Here is a 21,300-nt window from a genome sequence, read left to right as displayed (position 1 = left end):
AAAAGCGGCAAAGCAAAGCAGACCTTGATGATGGATGAAGAATGTTAAAGTCACTCTCGGTTTTTGTTTTTCCTTCTTGTTTGCTGTCGGATGTTTGGACAGGCTGCCGTCATGTGAATACATGAATGTCAACGACGTAGGGCTGTGTAATCCACGAAGCACTGGAGAGTGTGACCATCAGGATACCGTTAAATATTCATTCAGACAGCATGTGAAAGAACGGGAGTGGATGAGGATGCTGGACACGCCGCTATCAGGATGGCAAGCGTAATCACAGTAAACCAGGGATTAGACATGGACCGCCTGTTGTGCAAATGGGGATTAGGTTGGTCACATGGTGCCTTGTAGTAGACTTTGTCCCCGTTTGGCCTGCACGGGCACTTGAGCCTGGAAGAGCCCCACCAAATCAAAAGGATAGGATGTATCAGTACTGGTCAGACTGTTGCATCGCTTGTGGCGTATCCCTCAAAAGTGTACTCCATGTGCCAAAAGTACAGTCAGTAGCCTTACTTGCTAACCTTACACCTCTTGTTTCATCGGCTGAGAAATAACAACATCACGTGACGACACGCTGACAAAAACATGATTGGTCATAAATCTGCTTTTACTTGACTGATTTCCTCCATTTAAAGCAAATGTTTTTTCCAGCAAGTGCAAAATGAAAGGCTGCAACTTTGCCACTTCTGATATTTTGTAAAGCCACACATGTGAGATATGCTAACACGTTAGATATATTTCATCTCAGCTTTGTCAGGGACGTGAAAAAGACCGTTATTAGCATCAACTGTGCTCTTTTTTTCTACAGTTTTTCTTTTTCATTTTCCTAATATTTCAACTTTCTTTGTAATTAATCTTTGCTAATTTTTTTCTTGTAAAATTGTGCCTTTATTCCCATAACATTGTAACATTTTCCCCAAAAATTACAACTTTATTTACTTTGTTCCTCATAATATTTTCATTAAAAAATGTAATTGTTAAAATAATAATTGTTTTTAGTATTTCAACTGCAAGCTAGTAAAATGACAGTATTTTTCCTCCTAACATTACGGCAGTATTCTTGATGAATTGCTACTTTTCTCTCTTAATATTTTGGCTTAGACTTTTTACTTTTTTGTACTTTTACAGCTGTTTGTTTTTTCTTGCCATTTTTTTCTCGTAATTTTGACTTCATTACCAAAATGTAACAACCCAATTTTTCCAAAAAATCCTTTTGTTTGTTTCCCATATTACAAGAAAAAAATACATACATATATATATATATATATATATATACATACATATATATATATATATATATATATATATATATAAAATATAATATAATATAAAATAATAATACTAATATTTTTTCTTTAATATTTCAACTCTGTGCTACTAAGATTGCATTATTTTTCCTCATAATATTACAATGTTATACTAGTAAAATTGCTTTTTTCTAGTTAGAATACAACTTTTTTCCCTGAAAATGAATATGACCCTGAGTTTCTTCTTGTAAAGTTACAGCTCCTTCTTCCATTTCTGCTTTAAAAAAAAGAAAAAAAAATTACAACTATTTCAGCTTTGTTCTTAATTATGTCTTTTTCCTACAATATTATAGCTCTTCCCCGACTTAATTTTCTAAAAATGACCGTTTTATTGTGTTTGGGTTAGTTATCGTAATATTATGACTTTAAAAAATAACATCTTTTTGCTTTAATAGTTCATCTTTATGCTACTAAAATGACACTATTTTTCCTCATAATATTACCTTATTGTCACATAATGAAGAATTTTTCCTTCATAGATTACACATTTTTTTCCTCTTCTTATTTTGCCTTTATTCTTGTAAAATTACTGCAGAATTTTCCATTTTTGCTGTTGTTTTTTAAAATGTTCTTATTAACCTCCACGTTTAAAAGGTGCCGTAGGCCAATAAAAAGGAGTGAAGACTCTTGGGCAGTTAGGAGAAACGCATGCAAGGTGGCGTGTATCAGTTGCTAAAAGCTTATCAAAGCAATGTTGCCATTCATCGTCATCTCGTATTACTCTAAGCACAAGTCAGTGCGTCCTCTGGAGGCCATGTGTGGAAGTGTCCTGATGTCGCAGTGAAAAGGCCGTCGACTGTGCAGGTTCCTGCCGGGTGTTACCTTGGAAGGCCAGGAATTCCTCCAGAGCGTTGGGCAGCGCCTCGTCCGCTTGGCGCTCGCCTTCGTAAAGCCCGTCTGCTTGATACCTCTGCGGGGGGCGCTGCTTCCCAAATCTTCCCCGGCAATCAAAGCGAGCGAGGAGCTTCTCCACATCCTCCACGCGCATCCTCAGCTTCTCTGCCTGAGGGGGGGAGAAAAATCAGTAAAAATACAAGGATTGGGGGAAAGAAATGCGCTTCTTTATACGACGGCAGGAAAGGAGCTCTAACAGGAGGTAACATGGAAATGTCCCATTCCAACACAAGCAATGAATAAATGAATAGCAAGCGCAAGATAAGCACAGCTTCACATCTAACAAAGAAGGAATTTGTGCAGATATCAGGCCAAGCTCGCAAAAGACCATTTGTTGATCTTGGCAGTACAGGTTTAGTTTCCCTCCCCCAATGGCGGGAATGCTTGTCATGGCCGACTTTGCTGGGAATCAAGCAACTGGGTTAACGAGCACGCTTTGTCAGTGCACCCACGTACGGCGAGAAGATGCACGGTGGCGTTCGTTATTCTGCCCCATTCTTTATTTGGCGAGTCCTCCCTTTTCCCTTTCAACATCCTACTTGATCAATGATCACACATCTCCGTCTTTTCAACCTTCCTCCTCGTCTGCTCGTTAGTCTCTTTCCCCGTGGAAGCCGCAGATAGCAAAGTGGAGGCGGCGGCGGCGGAGGGCGAGAGTGATTGCAGGTGTTCGCGGCAGAAGAGGCTGGGGATGCGGGCTGAATGGCGAACACGGTGGGAATCACTGCAGGCGAGGCCGGGGGGATCCGTCCCAGCGAGGACGCTCCAGCAAAGAGACCAAGAAAGAAGGTGTCAGCGGGGACCCGATGGGTCTTGAAAGGAACGTGCATGCGTGAAGCACCTGGACCTTTGGGTGGACGGGAGGATGAAATGAAGGGGATGAGATCATTAGGGCAAACGTCTCTCGCCATTTACTTCCCCTCGACACGCACAAAGCGGACATTTGTCCTCCCTGAGATGCTGTCCTGTTTTGGATTGGCTTGATCTTTCTCTGCAGCTCTCCTGTGGAAAACTCTTCTGTCATCGCTGCCTCGCTAAACCACCGTGTCCAAACTGTGGCGCGGCGGACATTTGCGGCCCACAGTTTGATGTTTTTAAATCAAAATTCTGATTAAACTTAAACACGGCCTGCATAGGAACAAAACTAAACTGGAAAAAGCACCTGCAAACCAAAAATGGTCAACAATAATGATAGGAGTGGTAAATAATATTCATAATAATAAAGTATCATAATAGTAGTAATATAAACAAATAATAAATAAAAAACAAATAATAATAGTCGTAAATAATAATAATATAATAATAATAATAATAATAATAAAAAGAAGAAGAGGAGTAATAGTAGTAAAGAATAATAATAATAGCAGTGGTAAATAATAATAAAAATGAAGACGAGTAACAGTAGTTAAAAAATAATGCTAACAATAACAGTAAATAATATTAATAATGACAGTAGTAACAATAATAATAGTGCTAATAAGAGTACTACTAACAATATAAAATACAATATGGTAATAACAAGAGTAAATAATAATAATAACAATAATAAAGATAGTAAATAATAGTAATGAAAAAGAGTAAGACTAGTAAAGAACAATAATAGCAGTAGTAAATAATAATTACAATGATAGTAGTGATAATAGTATGATAATAATATTAGTGCTAATAATAGTACTATTACTGCTAGCAATACCAAATAATACCAATAATAACATCTATAATAATAGCGATAATCATAATATTAAAAATAATAGAAAAGAATCGAATAATAATAAGATTTTAAAACAATAATAATAATAATAATAAAAAAACATGAATAGAAGAAGAATAAACAGCCAAATTCGAGAGGGTCTCTTTGTCACCTCCACATTTAGGCTGTTACATTCATTAATATGACCCACGTGTGTTTGATCAATGAAAATGTGAATAATATCAGTGTGCCCCCCTCCCCTCATCAAGTCAAACATGTTTTTGAACGATTGCTTTCTCCAATAATCTGCTCACTCCTGTGTTGACACTCGCGTCGTAGTTTACCTGCGTGCTGCTTGAGGTGTGCGGTCACTGTCAACGCAGCGATATCAGCTACGGGACGCTTTCAAGTAGATGTAAATAGACACACAGTGCTCCTAAAAATGAAGTACAGGTGGTAAATGGGGATGGGCGTCGTAAATCCAGCCACAGACAAGGAGGAGACATTACGTTGGGTAGTCTATAGTAGACGTTGCCATGTTCTGCTCTTTTGCAGCCAATCTTAGACGCTGCACATCAGAAATGCGCAGGAAGGAGCATTACTGTGCCTAATAATCAAGAGTTTACAGGATAAATCTGGCAGAACCGAGTCAATAATAACACGAAGCATCGGGCGGTTCCGCCTCATCCAAAGTGACAATTTAAGTCCCTCTCCAAGAAGGTGTCGATCCGATCTTTGCCTCTTATTTTCTGCTGAGTGACATTTATTGCAATTCCAGGTCACTTCAGCCCGCAATGCTGCGTGCAAAAGCCAAGTAGAAACGCCTGAAAGCAAGGTCAAAAAGACTTATTTTGGACAAACAAGGTATTTTCACTGCTACTTTGTGCCTGTGGCACATTCCAAAAATACATTTGGAAAAAAAGAATCAAAAAGGCATCATTTCAGAAGACAACAGCTTGGACACCCCCGCCTAGCCTGATGACCAGGTTGACTCTGATTCCAACTGTTCCTCCATCATCTTCCATTATCCCAGATTATCTTTAATTAGCCTAGCATGCATGTTTTTGGGGTGTGGTGTGCGGTCCGGCCCTTTTACCAGGGTGGGGACCGCCGGGTTCATTTATTTTATACCCTGTGAATAAACTACAGTACAAGTCAAAAAGTAAGTTTAACAATTTATTCTATTTGGAGCGAAGACAAGCAATAGCAATGCCAGCGCTGCAGAGAGTGGTCAGCCCCCCGGTCCAAGTCTAGCAAGGTCCGAGCGGTCTCTAAAGTGAAACTGCGAGCAAGAAGATATGACTTGTCAACATGCTTGAAACAATTAAAATTTACAAGTAATACGAGATTTTATGACAGGGCTAAGGTAGTAAGGAAACATGTTCACAGTGCTTAACTTCTTTTTACACTTGAGTGAGAGAAGATAAGCGGGCTATGATACCGACCTGTTTTTGCACCAGTCCGTAGCAAGGCGGGCACTCCTCACACTGGTGCGTGTCCCTGTTGTGGAAAAAGTTGAGCTCACATTTGTCACACTTGTAGCCCGTGAAGCCGGGCCGACAGGGACAGGTTCCGTTGGCGTGGCACTGCATGGCGACGGCGCCCATGGGGTCACAGTTACAGGCTGGGCGAGACGGCGTGAAGATAAACACTGAGCGTAAGAAAGGCGTCAGGATGAGGAGCATTTACAGTCGCAGCCTGGTACCTCTGCATCCTCGTGACGAGAATGCAAAGAAGCCCACTCGGCATGAGTCACACAGCCTCCCCTCCACGCCGGCGCGGCACAAGCACTGGCCTGTGAACGGGTGGCAGGCGGTGGACGACGAGCCAACGGGGTTACACGTGCACCTGGAGAAAGCAGGACCGCGCCCTTCTAAAGCAGCTTTTGCACAAAAAATAATCACCACCAAGGGGGCCGCCTTGTTACCTCTCGCAGCCTATGCCGGGTTGGAGGTTAAAAAAGCCTTCCTCACAGTGGCTGCAATCACGCCCCGTCACATGACCGAGGCAGGCGCAATTTCCTGTCTGAGGGTGGCACTCATGTGCACGGCCGGAGGTTCCAGCCGGGTTGCAGCTGCACGCTGAAGATGACAACACATAAACACAGTGGTGTGTTTGCAGATCATCAAACAAATGTAAATATTAGTCAACGACAACACAACCCAACACAAAATGCAGTTTTTAAATGAAACTTTTTACTATTAAGAGGGAAAAAAAATCCAAAGCTACATGTCCCTGTGTGAAAAAGTAAAGCTAATAAGTGGTTGGCCCCCCTTAGCAGCAACAACTGCAATCAAGCGTTTGTGATAACTTGCAATGAGTCTCTTCCAGCGCTGGGGAGGAATTTAGCAGAATTGTTGTCATTCAGCTTCATTCACATTGGAGGCTTTTCCTTTTTAAGGTCATGCCACAGCATCTCAATAGGATTCAGGTCAGGACTTGGACTAGACCACTCCAAAGTCTTCAGCCATGCAGAGGTGGACTTGCTGGTGTGTTTTGGATCATTGTCCTGCTGCAGAACCCAAGTTGCTTTCAGCTTGAGGTCACCAACAGCATTCATGCTTCCATTTATCACAGCAAGTCTTCCAGGTCCTGAAGCAGCAAAACAGCCCCAGACCATCACACTACCACCACCATATTTTACTGTTGCTATGATGTTCTTTTTCTGAAATGCTAGATGTAATGGGACACACACCGTCCAGAAAGATCAACTTTTGTCTCGTCAGACCAGAGAGTATTTCCCCAAAGGTCTTGGGCATCATCAAGATGTTTTCTGGCAAAATTGAGACGAGCCTAAACACAAGCCGTGTCTTTCTTACGGTGGAGTCATGAATTCTGACTTTAACTGAGGCAAGTGAGACCTGCAGTTCTTTGGGTGTTGTTGTGGGGTCTTTTGTGACCTCTCGGATGAGTCGTTGCTGCACTCTTGGGGTCATTTGGCTGGCCGCTCCTGGGAAGGTTCACCACTGTTCCATGTTTTGGCCATTTGTGGATAATGGCTCTCACTGTGGTTGGCTGGAGTCCCAAAGCTTTACAAATGCTTTTAAAACCTTTTCCACACTGATAGAACTCAGCTAATCTCAGTTATGTTCTAACAGGGGGGCAATCACTTTTTCACACAGGGACATGTAGATTTGTACCTATTTTCTCCCTTAATAATAAAAACTTTCATTTAAAAACTGTATTTTGTGTTCAGTTGTGTTGTCACTGACAAATATTTAAATTTGTTGGATGATCTGAAACATTTAAGTGTGACAAACATGCAAAAAAATAAGAAATCAGGAAGGGTGCAAACACTTTTTCACACCACTGTACAGTATAACCAATATGGCCGCCAGTTGGCTATCGTCAACAATGTGGTGAACGACTTCATCACGTTTAAGCATTTTCATCCTAAATATGCTAAATATTTCACCCTTTTGAAAGTCTCATTACAGTACTCACCTTTGCACTTCGGTGCGGCCGTGTCGCTGCGAGCGTCGCCGTAGTAGCCCTGGCGACAAAGATGGCAGTGCTCGCCCTCGGTGTGTCCCGTGCACTTCAGGCAGCGCCCTGTCAGGTGGTCGCACACCCCCACCGCGTTGGCGTCCACATTGCCGCTGCAGTCGCATTTGGCGCACGGCCGCTCCACTCCCGATTGGCCCAGCGGGTCGCCGTAGAAGCCGTCGTCGCACATGTGGCAGCGCGTGCCTGCGACACGAGGCCACGTAACGCCACAAAGCCACTACATTAGGCACACCTGCACAATCTAAATGACATCGCATTCTGCATTCAGAGCAGACCGTCATGGGGGTAGTGCTGTTTTTAGGGACATACTGCTGAAATGCTAGCCACAAAGATTCTGTATGCAAGAGGAACGCTCGGCTGTTTTTACTGGGGCCACTGCACAAACACCTGTCAAAGATCCTTTATATGACAGGAGAGCTCTGGTGTTTTTGAGGACCAACTGTAAAAATGGTAGTCCAAGATGTTCTATATGAGAGGGGCACTCTGCTGTTTTTAAGGACCGACTGCAAAAATATTAATCCAAGATCCTCTATATGACAAGAGCGCTCTGCTGTTTTTAAGGGCCTCATTACCGAGGATCTTGGACGTGCAATTTGCAGAAGTACTTGACTCCATATCACATATCATATTCTCCTGTTTCTTGGCACCTGCTGCACAGCAAAAACACAAGTCCAAGATTCTTTATATGACAGGAGAGCGCTGCTGTTTTTAGGAAGCGGCTGCAAAAATGTTGGTTACTCCCGAGTTTGGCCGTGCTTCGCGCTGCTCAGGAACTCTTGAGCAGGGTTGCATTCAAGTGAGATAACGTGTCCTCGTTACAGTGAACGGAAGCAATAAGATGGACATTAGACCCCCCTGCCCCCAAACCCTCGTGGTCCATCACCTGTCTGTCCTGCAGGGCAGTTGATGCAGACCACCTGCGCAGTCTCAGTCACCTGAACACAGCTGCTGCGGCCGGGGCAAGGGCAAGGCTGGCAATCACCTGGGGTGCCGGTCAGAGCGTTGCCATAGTAACCATCCAGGCAGCGCTCGCAGCTCCTCCCGGCGGTGAAGTCCGAGCACTCGCAAACGCCTGCGACGTGGACAAAGACACAAGAGACAGAAGTGAATATTTTCATAGAGACGAGACGAGATGCTGCAGTTCCTTTCACCACCAGCAGAGATCGCTGTGTCTCTGACCCGCGCTGTAAATGAGGCAGACGCCGTGCCCCCCCACCCCGAGCCCAGGCCAATCTGCTAGGAAAACACTCTCTGCAGCCCGGCGCGGCCGAGGGAAAGACAAGTGAACTCACCGCGGCTATAATTGCTTTTGGGACATGTATAAGAGCCAAATGCAGCCTGAAAGACCTTCAAGAAGCCAGCGAGGCAATTCCCTCACCGAGCGGCGCGGAGATTACCATTTCTGTGAAGTCCAACAAAACTGAAGGTTCACAAGCTGCTAGGAAGAAAACACAAGAACAAAACACCTCATGGCTTCCTTAAATCCCTGAGAAGAATTTGTTTTGGTGCAACATGTGACCGTCAGCACCAAGCAAATCCCCGATTAACGAAGAAATGGAAGAAGCAGAAGAGAACGAGTGGGTGATGCATCTTAATAAATCATCACGTTGTACACGGTGATGAGCCGCAAACAAAAGCACCGTATGGACCGCACAGCGCTCGCCTAATTCACGAGCAACATGCAGAGGAAGACAAATTAGGAAGAGAAACGTCTCACAGTCATCTTACTCTTACATTTGTCATTCTGCATTATTTATTCAACACGATAACAATGCAATATTAAACAGTGTGTAGATTGGCTTTTTTACCCTCATTCTTATGGTGCTGAGTGGGATTTTGCATAGCATGCAGAACGCTAACAGTGGGCCTCAGTCCCGACCAGGGGAGCGACTCGATGTCTAGCGCAACCATTAAAGGAATTTTGCCCATCAACTGCAATCCTTTTGTGAGACATGAACACATACATCTTTCTGTTTTCTGTGCGCTGTAAAGATATAAAAACAGCTAAAAAGAGGCAGCTTAGAATGCACGTAATGGGAGACAACTATTCCGCCTTTAAAGCGCCAACATCGCTCCATTCCCATTTCCATAAAGTGAGCTACAGCAACATTGTTATTATTATTGTTATTAACATTGTTACACCAAAGAACTACTTTAATGGCATAGTGACACCTCGCTACACCACACCGACTAGCTACGCCACACACTAGCTCACAACGCCTCAAGCCACTAGCGAAAGTTAACGCTACATATTGGAGCTGCCGCCACTGCTGTGTTTTTAGGTGTAGTGTTCCTTTCTATGTTGCTATGTGAAACCAATGCGCCCAGGAAGGAAGTTCCTCCAACGATTAAAATGACCAAAATACAGCAAAATCCTGCTCAGTCTTACATGTTATCATGAATGGGCCTTTTACTACAGGCTCACAGCATGGATGGAAAACCAAAAAACCTTGTTGGAGGTGTTTGGAGGTGCTTTAATATGGGGCTTTCTATGTGGAATAGGTGTGTCTCATTACATGCATTCATTACCTGCCTCTTTTTTATCTGTTTTTACATCTTTAGAACACACAGAAAAGAAAGAGACGTGTTACGTTTACCAGCGTACTTCCGTGCAGCCACACTGGCTCCCTCCCTTTCCAATGTGAACTCGTCTGGTCCGATGGCGCTGGCCATCGAGTTTGATGATCAACTTGATGTCTGGCACGACTCAGAGGCTGGCACCCGTCACACAAACGCACACTGTCTCAAAAACATCCCACAACTTATCTAATGCCCCGAAAAGAGTCGAACTAGAGGTCCAACACACTGTGCTCTGGAAATAAACTGCCAAACATTATGTGGCCGAACTGTCATACAAGTTGATTGTTGTGTGTACCTGGGAGGAGAATCTCTTCACATTACAACTACACACACATACTTCCTGTACATTGTTGCATATAAGTTGCATCTATGGTGCTCTATGGTTATCGCCATACTTGTAGCGTAATCTACATAGCTTGGCTTCCAAACTGTACGTCATTAGTTGTTCCGTGATGTGCCATCAGGAAAAAGGCTGCCTATGGTTACTACACACTCTAATGCTAATGGAGGGGATGGGGTTGCCATGCCAACAAGAGAGATGCTGGTCTTATTATTACAAGGCAGTTTATCACCCAAGCTGCTCAAAAGACTACAATACTAGCGCTGCTCTGTGTGTGTGTGTGTGTGTGTGTGTGTGTTTGCGTGTACGTGTGTGTGCGTGTGCGTGTCACCTCCCAGCACTGAGCGAACCTGTGATTATGTGGCCTTGTGACCTCCAGACCCGGGGTCAAACATCACGGGCGACAAATGCTGACGAAGTGTCCACGTTGGGCTGCGAGAGGTGAATAATACATGACTTCCCAGGAATCCATCTTTTTAAAAAGGGCCCCGGGGCCCCATCTAAAGACGTGAGACGTAATTGACTTTTAAAGCACTGTTGGAAAAGCAAACGCACGGCGGTAACGGTCTCTTTGCTAAGCGACAAAAACCACGGCCAGAAGCTGAAGCCACAAGAGTGGGTGGATAAAATGTACACGTGGATCCATCTCAATGCAGTAGAAACGCTCCAATTAACACCTGGTCAAAGATCCTCTGTGCGACAGGAGAGCTCTGCTGTTTACAAATCTGGAACAATCTTCCAGAAGATGCGCGACAATCCTCAACTTTGGCAATGTTCAAATCCAAGCTGAAAGCACTTTTTATCTGTACTCTTCATTTTTATTTATGTGTTATTAATTAAATGGAATCATTCATGGAATTTTACGTCATGACTTTAGAATGAATTTATGTTTTCATGGAAGGATTTTACCCTTCTTTCCTGTAAAGCACTTTAAATTCCAGTGTTTCCTCGCGCTATCACGGTTCACCTTTCGCTGTTTCGCGAATTTCTTTTTGAGTGCTTCTTTCTTTTTTATTACGGTGTATGACCGCTGTCACAGGCCGAGTCTGGCCCTTTAAGAAGAACTGCATTGTGGGAAGTTGATTGTCTATCTCTTCCCGCCCTTGTCTGTCTGCACCGCCCATTGCTTTCTGCGTCCTGATTGGCTGTGGACCACTGTCAATCAATCTCCTTCTGACGTCCTCCCGTGTCTCCTGTGTCATCGTGAGCTTGCCTGCTTGTAAATGAATCTTGGGTATGTTTTAACAAGAACACAAAAACACTACAGCACAGCGGAACGGCGGCAGGATGAAAAGGAGGCGGGGTCACAGGAGTGAAATATGCGGCATAATGCGTCATAATCTCTGGCGTTGATCATTACGATTCAAACCAAGGCTGAAATGTGAGAAAAGCGTATGAAGTGTATGCTGAGGGGTTTTACAGTCTTAAAACATACGTAATAATCATTTTTTGAAATGAAGTTAGCTACTTCGCGCATTTCACTTATTGCAGGCTATTTTGGGAACTTATCCCCGCGATGAACGAGGGAACACTTTACCTTGTGTGCGTGTGGTGCTCTATGAATAAACTTGCCTTACAGCTTTATTGATTTTTTCTCTAATATTTCAGCTTTATGCTGCTAAAATAAATGTTATTCTCGTTCATTTACCACTTTTTCTCGTTACATTAAAACTTGTAACTGTACAACTCTTAACATTTGGACTTTATTCTTGTAAAGTTAAATGATTGTGAGTTTTCTTGTTAAATGATATTTTTGGCAGACCAATACAAAAGTAGCAACCCCCAAGCCACAATTTGGACACCCCCGCCTTAGGTAATTAACTGTAACGACAGCATTCACAGTACATGCTTGTGATGGCATGATACCACGCCGTACGCCATCCTCACGCACCCACTAGGAGGCGGTTTATCACGCTTGTGAAGTTGTTATCGACGCGTTTTAGAATTTGCCGCGGCGTGCAGGAGTGAAACTTTAAATTTGGCAAAGCAATGACACCGCCTCCGCCGGCGTGTCGACCCCCAATGAGCCGTGATCACTTTAATGGCAGCGGAAATGTGCTGACTTTACCGAGTGTGAAGATGACTGAGCGGGATATGAGGCGGCGCTAGGACCATTGTCATTCCCGAGCACTTTTTTGTCTTCATTTGATGCCAAAGCTCATTTCATGACTGAGCTTCATTGATGGATGCAAATGAATTGGGATGAGCTCACGTTGCATCCTTGAACAAATGACTTTGTGTTCCTGCTAGAGAGATATGTGAAAGTCCTACTTCTGCACGGCAAACAGGCTGACTGGGACTCGTCCCAGCGCTCCGTGTCTCTGGCAGACTCATTAAAAAAGATACTTGTGGAGCGGCCTCCGTCGACCCGAGCCTAGCTGACCCCTCTCTGGTTTCTAGAAAGCTCAGACGACTTAGACGGGCTTGGATTTCCAGGCTGCAAACCATAATGAGGTCGGCGCTGGGTTTTTGCTCTGCGGATCCCTCGGCAGCTCGTACAGGCGGGGAACGAGCCGTGCGTGAAAGACGGTCACAGCAATTATACTGCAATCTTTTCATAATACTTATGAAAGCATTATTAACAATAACAATATTTTCACATTCAATTTTAAGCATTAATTAATAATACTTAAGGCGGTTAATAAAAATAACTAGTTTCCCATTAAACACATTATTTTTTATTTTATTTCATTATTGAATAATAAAAGACAAAGAAAGTATTTCGGTACATAATTCTATTAAACTGTTTTAGCCAAAATAATGAAATAATATTGTTTTTCATTGAATAACAATTCTGATCACTTAATTACATCATAAAAATCAAATTAAAATGAAAGCTAGTGTGAGTGCCTAAGGTGGACAGAACGACTATTTTAGTGCAACACTATCATTAAACATTACAAGAGAACATTCCAAATATTACAACAATAATTCCATAAATAAACTATTTACACACATATTTCTAGTCAAGTCTTTTAGTGCAAAAATTCAATCATATTTTATTCATAGTTGAACAACGGTGATCATTTTATCATAATTATGTCGTCATTTATGAAAATGGAAAAATATAAATGAAAGATAGTAGATTATAGTAGATTGATAGATTAATAGAAGATTGATGTAATAACTATTTTAGCGCAACATAATAGTTGAAGATTAAACAAATAAAAAAATAATGTAAGCATAATTCAATAATAGAAGAAAAAAGCCAAACACGTTTCTTTTAACGATGAATCTTGCAGTTTTTCAACTGCTCCTAAAAGTTTGATCAGGAGTGTGTTTCATGTTTCTTGATTCAAGTTGCTTTTTTTAATCTCTGCCTTCCTGCAGCATCCTGGGGGGTTCTGCTGTGGGTGGTCTTTGATGGGGGAAAATAAAAAAAACAAGACATGTACTCAGCTTCAAAACGTACAAAAATGAAAGACATGGACGAAGACCGTTTTTGGTCTGCATGAAAACATGTGCTAAGTACTGAGCGGAGAGCTAAGCTTGCAGCGTTGAAATAAAGCAAAAAGGGACAGTTTTTACGTTGTCCGTGTCGTCCATCACCGGCCGCCTTCCGCTAAGCACGCAAAACAAAAGCCCAAACAAATCAGCTGGAGTTCGGCACGCGCTTGTTTCTCCCGCTGACATTTGTGTGGGGCCAAACGTGGAGGAACAATGCGCAGCTCTTTTGCATAACTAAATGTCACAACTTCCGCAGTCCGTCTGAGGAGGCCAAGAAACACAAGTTTCCCTTTTTCGGGTCCCGCTCCCCCGGGGAGCTCCTGCATCACTCGAGTCGACCTGAGAAGGGCCTTCAGAGCGAATACCTGTCCTGCCGCCTCCATTAACATACGCACAAAGAAGAGCACCGACGTGCGGCTCATTAGAATGCCAGCCGGTGACTCACTGCTTACCAACAAATGCCTTTTTAAATGCCATCTGCATCTCTCCAAGGCCTCATTTGGAAAAACCTATGGCGGGGAGATGCGGCGGGCAAACAGACGCAGGAAAGACGCTTTCAGCGCTTCTTCCAGCTCCAACAATCTATGGGGGGTTTGTTGGAGGTGACTGTCAATGTGCAGAGTAATGCTCGAACCCCCCCCATATTTTTCAAATGATTTTTTAAAATATATGAAGTCTTAAGTCGTCAATGAATATATTCATTTATTAATTTAATTAAAACATATTATATTAAATACAATTAAAATAATTTGATTACAAAACGGTTGCAAAAGTATTTGTGTTATATGTGTGTTTTTTCCACATTAATTTGATCAGTTGTACTAATCAATATTTCATTCAATAAAAATGTTATTTTACAAAACGGTGACAAAATATTTGTTATGCTTTTTTCACATTTTTTTCTCTTAATATTTTTTCTTGTTTTAAATGTATTAAATTCTGAATTTGATTGATTTTTTATCAATAAATATTTTTTAGATTTTTTTAAATGTTGCTCTAGAAAACAGCTGTAAAGGTTTTTTTTCTTGTTTTTCAGTAGTTTTAGTTTTTTTAGGTATGAATTTATTAATGTATAGATTTTAATGTTTTTAATAAATGTTTAAATCATCAATAATTATATGATTTATTTATGAACATATTACTTTTTAGAAAATAAAAAATAAAACCATTTAAAAAAAACAGGTTTTTTCAAGGTGTGGTGTTATTTTTTTTATTACTATACAGACATATACTGTATATCGTATATATACATACACTACTATACATTTTAAAGATTTTTTCCAAGTATATTTCCTATATTTGACTGCTTATTTTACTATTTTACAGTAAGTACAGGCTGTGACATGCTGATTTGTACTCAAGGTGATCGACAGTAAATAAACGGCTTTGATTGGTTGATTCCTATTTTGATAAAAAACTTAAGTGCATATTTGAACGCCACTTCCAAAACTTTGCGTTCTTCCTTTGCTCACACTCCACCCCTGGATAAAGGATGCACATTTTGTACATACAAAACACCCCAAAAGTGGTATTTCAGCTAATTGCTGATGATAACCATAGAGCCGGCAACGGATGAACAAGACTACGATATGACAGAGGAGGGCCAGACTGGTCCTGTAAAACGTTCAGCTAGCGCTCACGCGCCAGCCACATTTGGTCGTTTGCGCCAGCAGTAGTCACATGTTCAATCTGCTGCGTGGCACCACCGCTAGCAGGAAGTCGCACAACAGCGCGTGTTAATAAATCATGATTAGCAAGGAAGTTCCCTCTGAATAAATTGCACCCAGTCACGGTCTGTGGACACTCCCCAAGTCACGGTGCAGCTTCCACAGTGATTATACAGCAATTACAGCAAGCGTCAGGCTGGGACGTCCCCCCTGATTCCAAGTCAAGACTAAAGCTCACTTTCACACTTCCTCCCTTGACCTCAGATTCCACATTTAAGGCTGTGGCTTGCGCGTTTTTCATTTGTCTCCCAGCAGAGCCTCAGAAGAAAACAAGCAGCGCCATCCTCGTCAAAGCCAAACAGGCTAAAATTAACGAGCTTCTCTCAGCCGGTGCTGTTGGGCTGCCGCTACGGCACACGCGGGGGATTTTGCTAAAAACTGCCACTCGAGAGGACACGTCCATATTTAACACGTCTTTCATCATTCGCATGGTACGAGTGCCGTGTAAATATCTTCAAACGCGAGAGCGGGTCGCTAATTAGCTTTCTGCGCAAAGTCGTCAACAAAGTTTGGACTGGGGTTTGATTTTGTAGGTTCTGCAGGCTCACGGCAAAAATACTTCCTGGTCTTGAATTGATTGTGCTCTTTAATCATCATTTGTAGAAAATGATTGAGAAAATATTTCAAATACATTATTTGCTACAATCAAATGACATAAACGTCCAAATAAATGCCTTACTAATAATAAATGCTAAAACACAATAAAAATTATCTCAAAAATATTAAAAAAATAGTATTTGCTATTATTATAAAATTACAAAAAAGTCCAAATAAATGCCTTACCCATAATAAATGAGGGATGGTCTCTGCACTTCCAATATTCATCCATTGTTGAATACAAATATAAATGTACGTTATACTTATATGGGATTTTTTAATCATCATTTATTTGATGAAAATGATCTATAACATATTTGAAAAATTATGACTTTCTATTATAATATTACAAAAAAGTCCCAATAAATGCCTAACCCCTAATAAATGCTGGATAGCCTCCGCAGCTCAAATATTCATCCATTGTTTAATATAAAAATAAAAAAATATTTTAAAATATATATTCATATATATATATATATATATATATATATATATATATATATATATATATAAATTTATATATTACTTATTTATTAAGTATTTTAAGCATCATTATTTAATCGATAAAAATTGATTAAAAATTATTTAAAAAAACATTATTCACTATTATTACAAAATGACAGGAGTTCAAGTAAATGCCTTAGCCCTAATATATTCCAGACAGTCTGTGCAGTTCAAATATTGATCCATTGTTCAATATAAATCTATAAATGTTTATAAAATATAAAATATATTTATATAGATACATATTATTTGAATTGTCATTATTTAATAGATTAAAGATATCCCAATTTAAAAAAAAATTATGATTATTTATTATTTTAAAAACTCAAAGAATCCAAATGCCTTACCCCTAATAAATGCCAGATAGTCCCTGTAGTTCAAATATTGATATATTTTTCAATAATGTAAATATATATTTGTATCAATACATTTAATTTTAATCATCATGACTTCATTGATGAAAATGACCTAAAAACAAACTAAAAAACATGATTTGTTATTATGATAACATGACAAAAAAGTCCAAATAAATGCCCTACCCCTAAAGAAGGCCAGATAGAAACATCCCCAGCAGAAATATGGTACATTGAACACCACACCCGTGAAAGGCCACCCTGAAGAAAAGGACGGGAGGATGTTGAGGAAGTGCAAGTGTGTGTGTGTGTGTGTGTGTGTGTGTGTGTGTGTGTGGGGGGGGTAATCACATCAGTGCGTCCAGCATGCTGAAGGGCAAAGCGAGGCTCGCTGAGGAGAGAGCAGGTGCAACAAGAGCGAAGCAGTTGACTTCTGGCTGGAAGGGGAGAAGACAGCGAGGGGGGGGGGGCAACAAGAGTACCAGTGTTGTCCCAAAAGAGAGCGAGAGCGAGAGAGAGACAGCCAGAATAAGCGAGCGCTAGAAAAGACTCACGGAATCTGCAAGCAAATTAGACATCATTAGCCGAGAGGCGGTTAACAAGTCTAATTAAGGCGGAGGCCGGCGCTGATAGCAGGCTGGCTTGCGGAGCGCGCACGTACACACACACGTACTCATACACACACACAGTCATGAAAACGCAGAGCGGCAAACAGAAGACGCACGTGGAAAGGAAGCTGGCGGCGTCTCCCAACTGGGTCACATCTCGGGAAGGCACAAAGAGATTGGGGAACGATGAAAGATGGGGGAACGGTTTCATGTTGGGTTTATTTCTTACTTCCTTTTTTTCTCTCCAGCTGCCAGAGTCAGATTGCACGAAGGATACTCACGGCAGCGTGTCAATATCAATAAATAACCACGCCGACAGTTTCGCTATTTTACAAGAAGTCACCTCCGGAAAGTCAGAGAAAGTTTTATCCTCAAATTGCACCTTCAATTAGGCTTCCGTCCATCCATTCATCCATTTTTCCGAGGATCACAGGTAAGCTGGAGCCTACCCCGGTGCCCAATTCACCTTGAATCCCTCAAATAAACACCTCACGTAACAGTAATTCACTCTGTAAGGGTTAGTGTCAAACTTACTGTAACTAACTCTAACTAACTCCCACGTCTGTAGCTGACTGTCAGCTCGGTTTTAAGATGTGTAGCGAAGCCTACTATGTTGCAAAGTAGTGGGCGCATCATTATCTAGGAGCGCGTCAGAGGCATAAACCAGGCAAGGCTCTCAAACATATTTTTCTGGTCAATAATTGTGCTATAAATGATCAATCATCGATAATCTCAACCTTTTTTTTTAGACCATATTATCATTAAGTTTATCGTTCAATGATCACTGTGTCATGTCACATTTGAGCCACTAGATGGTACTCAACTGTAGTGTATCTGTGTAGCACTTACGAATCACGGGGCGTCATCACTTCACATACCCTGGGCATCGCAAGCTCGCGCCTCCTGGCACTATACATTCACTTCCCCGATCAAACGCCCCGGCAAGCGCCAACCGCTGGGACGAATGCCCCGCAGCACATCCACACTGGAACTGAGGCGTTCAGCTTAGAAACTATCGCATTTGTGCTGTCATTCATATTAGCATTTGCTTGCTAACCAATAGCTAGCACTCAGTGTATTCAATCACTATGTAGCTAGCCCCCGCCTCCACGTACTGTGACAAAGACGCTGAACAGCTGACAGGAGGCTCACTCTTTCCCTTCATTTGACCATGCAACCAATCCTGGTCATCCAGCCTGTGTGCTACGACGAGACCAGGAAACGGAACAGGCATACGAACATGTTGCACATGTCAGTTTACCCAGGCGTCAAAATGACCCATCTCGTTTTTTTCCATCGTTCGATTAATCGTTTTATCGATTATCGTGGCAGGCCTTCCCACAAGTATTAGTGTGGCCCACGGGCCCTGGGTGTCCTATTAATATACCGTATATATTTTCTGTGTGGCAATCTTGAGTCCCACAAGAGATGGTCAGAGGCACTTCAGCTTGCTTAAAGGAGGAGATGAGCGGGTTCTCATTATGGGTGGGTTGCAGACAGCGAGTCAAAAACTGACATTAAAATGTGCCAAATACAACCAATGTTTAAGATGTTTGACTTGTTTTGTTTTTATTTTAAACTTAAAACTGAGCAATAACTCAGTCATCTGCAGTCATTCCTGTATGGCAGGGGTGGGCAAACTGCGGCCCACGGGCCACATCAGACATGCCAGGCCTCTTGATCTGGCCCACCAGGCATTTCCAATTCTTTTTTTTAAAAACTTTTAACATCGAAATTGTAGCTGGCAGCATGACTTGCTATTGCAGTGCTATTGCGGCACGCTTGAGTTGCCATAATAGTCAGATGCAATCTATAGCTTGAAGAAAAAAGCAATCCAAACAACACAACACGTCAACATACATGACGCACAAAGTAACCTACCTAAAGGCCCTGTCGCACCTTGACGATTTATGAAAAAAGTATGAAAAAATTGGCCAATACGCTGGCGTACGTCCAATAAGTGATGGGTAAGTTTTGTATAATTTAAGAGCACGCTGAAGCACACCGGCATACCTCATAGTACATCCAAGTCGTCCAAAAATTTTGTGCATGCACAAAACATTTCGACGTATGTCAACGTATGATTCATACATCCCGCATCCGCGGGCAATAAGTTGTGCGATCGTTGACGCCCGTTCACACACGTTATTTGTAAGTTACGTACAAGTCAAAATACGTCAACATACCTTGAGACAGAACTGTCTTCTTGGCGAATGAAGATGGAGGCTGTTGTTATTGTATTTGCAAGTAAGTTTGCAGCTTGACCAGTAGAGGGCACTGTGACACTGGGAATGGAACCGACTTGTTTTGATTTTCTATCAACTTTATCAATGCCTTAGCGAGTCACAAATCCATGAGTGGTAGCGTATGCAGCCTACACCAGGTGGTCTCAGACTGAATGAAAAATCTAAATGACTTAATCCAAGTGTAAAAAACAATGAATTAATAAAAATGAAACGAAGGTGGGTCGTGCCTAAATGACCGTTGGAAACTGCGGGTCCCAGGATGAGACCAGTTGAGAAGCACTAACTACAATCACTGTGTGAACACAAAAACAACAGCAAGTAAACACACACAGTCCATGATAAACAACAACTACGCCATCTCAAACAAAACAAAAGTACCGCAAGACATGCTGGGAAGTCAGAACCACTCCCAGCGACGCCGCAAATGTGTCAGTTTTATGTCGATGCCGCTCAATGTACGCGCGCCACGTGCAAACAGAGCTATGCGGGCGGCGTTTGACACATTACCGGTCTCCGGGTGGCAAGTTCCATGCTGGTGGCAGCGGCACGGCGCACACGCGGAGAAAGGCCCGCCGCCGGGGACCTCCCTGGTGAAGCCCGGTCCGCATCGCTCGCAGAACTGGCCGACAAAGCCGCTGGGGCAGGAACAAGATTCCACCCACGGGGCAGGCGGGCCGCCGGCAACGGCAGTGGAGGGAAAAGCAGAGGTCAGACGCACTCCGGCCAGCTGGGACGTATCTGGAGACAAGAGGGAGGAAGAGGAAACTTGACTCAGGTTGTTGGTGTTAAAGTATGTCCCTACAACAGAAACATTAAGACACACATGCAGCATATACTGTATGTCATAAAAGCTATCAAGTCTGGTGCTTGTGTGTCTTACCGAGCATTACGGTAACATTACTGACACCTAGTGACCTGTGTAGAATACTACATCAACGTCTTTGAATGCCTCATACTTCTATTTTAGTTCATTTCGCCATGTTTAAGCTTGAAAATGCTTAATTTAGGCCAAAATATACGTACAATTTCCTTAAGAGCACATATTTTTGGGCTAATAATAGGCCACAAAACAGCATGATTGGTGAGTAATACGCTTTTGAAAAACCATGATCGAGTGAAACCTTGAAATTGGGAGTTTGAAGAGGCGAGGGCCGACTGTACACCCAAACCTTTCCTGGAGAAGGATAGTGTGCATGTATAAATAAAAGGTAAGAACACAAATCTTATTCAGTTTATATATAAAAAAAAGAAATCAAATAAATACAAATAAATAAAAAATATATACATATTTATAAATAATAATTCTAAAATAATGTAATATATATATATATATATATATATATATAAAGATACAATGAATAATAAATAAAAGTAAATTGTTCTTTATCTTGTTATGCTCTTCATGAGCATCCTATATGAAGACAAACACGCGCCTCAGTGCCTCACCAGCCGTGAACATCACTGATACAGTATACTGTATTTTCAACGCTTCTGTTCCATGGA

The 21,300-nt window shown here is 41.9% G+C and overlaps 1 protein-coding gene across 3 annotated transcripts in view; it reads right to left on the bottom strand.

Annotated features, from left to right (window-relative positions):
- The window catches only part of lamc3 (laminin, gamma 3), a 108,176-nt gene that overhangs the window by 18,427 nt on the left and 68,449 nt on the right, over positions 1–21,300 (bottom strand). For all 3 annotated transcript variants that reach the window (XR_008566509.1, XR_008566508.1, XM_054756948.1), the window contains exons 12-18: positions 20,305–20,535; positions 8,279–8,467; positions 7,333–7,578; positions 5,816–5,969; positions 5,594–5,736; positions 5,334–5,512; positions 2,127–2,307 (exon numbers count right to left, since the gene is read on the bottom strand). Coding sequence is in view for 1 of the 3 variants with exons in the window: in XM_054756948.1 (XP_054612923.1) it covers positions 2,127–2,307; positions 5,334–5,512; positions 5,594–5,736; positions 5,816–5,969; positions 7,333–7,578; positions 8,279–8,467; positions 20,305–20,535 (1,323 nt within the window). In the remaining 2 variants the exon portion in view is untranslated. The remainder of the gene's footprint in view (positions 1–2,126; positions 2,308–5,333; positions 5,513–5,593; positions 5,737–5,815; positions 5,970–7,332; positions 7,579–8,278; positions 8,468–20,304; positions 20,536–21,300) is intronic.

The sequence above is a fragment of the Dunckerocampus dactyliophorus genome, chromosome 17 (assembly GCF_027744805.1).
Source record: "Dunckerocampus dactyliophorus isolate RoL2022-P2 chromosome 17, RoL_Ddac_1.1, whole genome shotgun sequence".
Taxonomy (NCBI): domain Eukaryota; kingdom Metazoa; phylum Chordata; class Actinopteri; order Syngnathiformes; family Syngnathidae; genus Dunckerocampus; species Dunckerocampus dactyliophorus.
The sequence above is the reverse complement of the archived record's forward strand: the minus strand, read 5'-3'. Positions and strand labels throughout refer to the sequence as shown.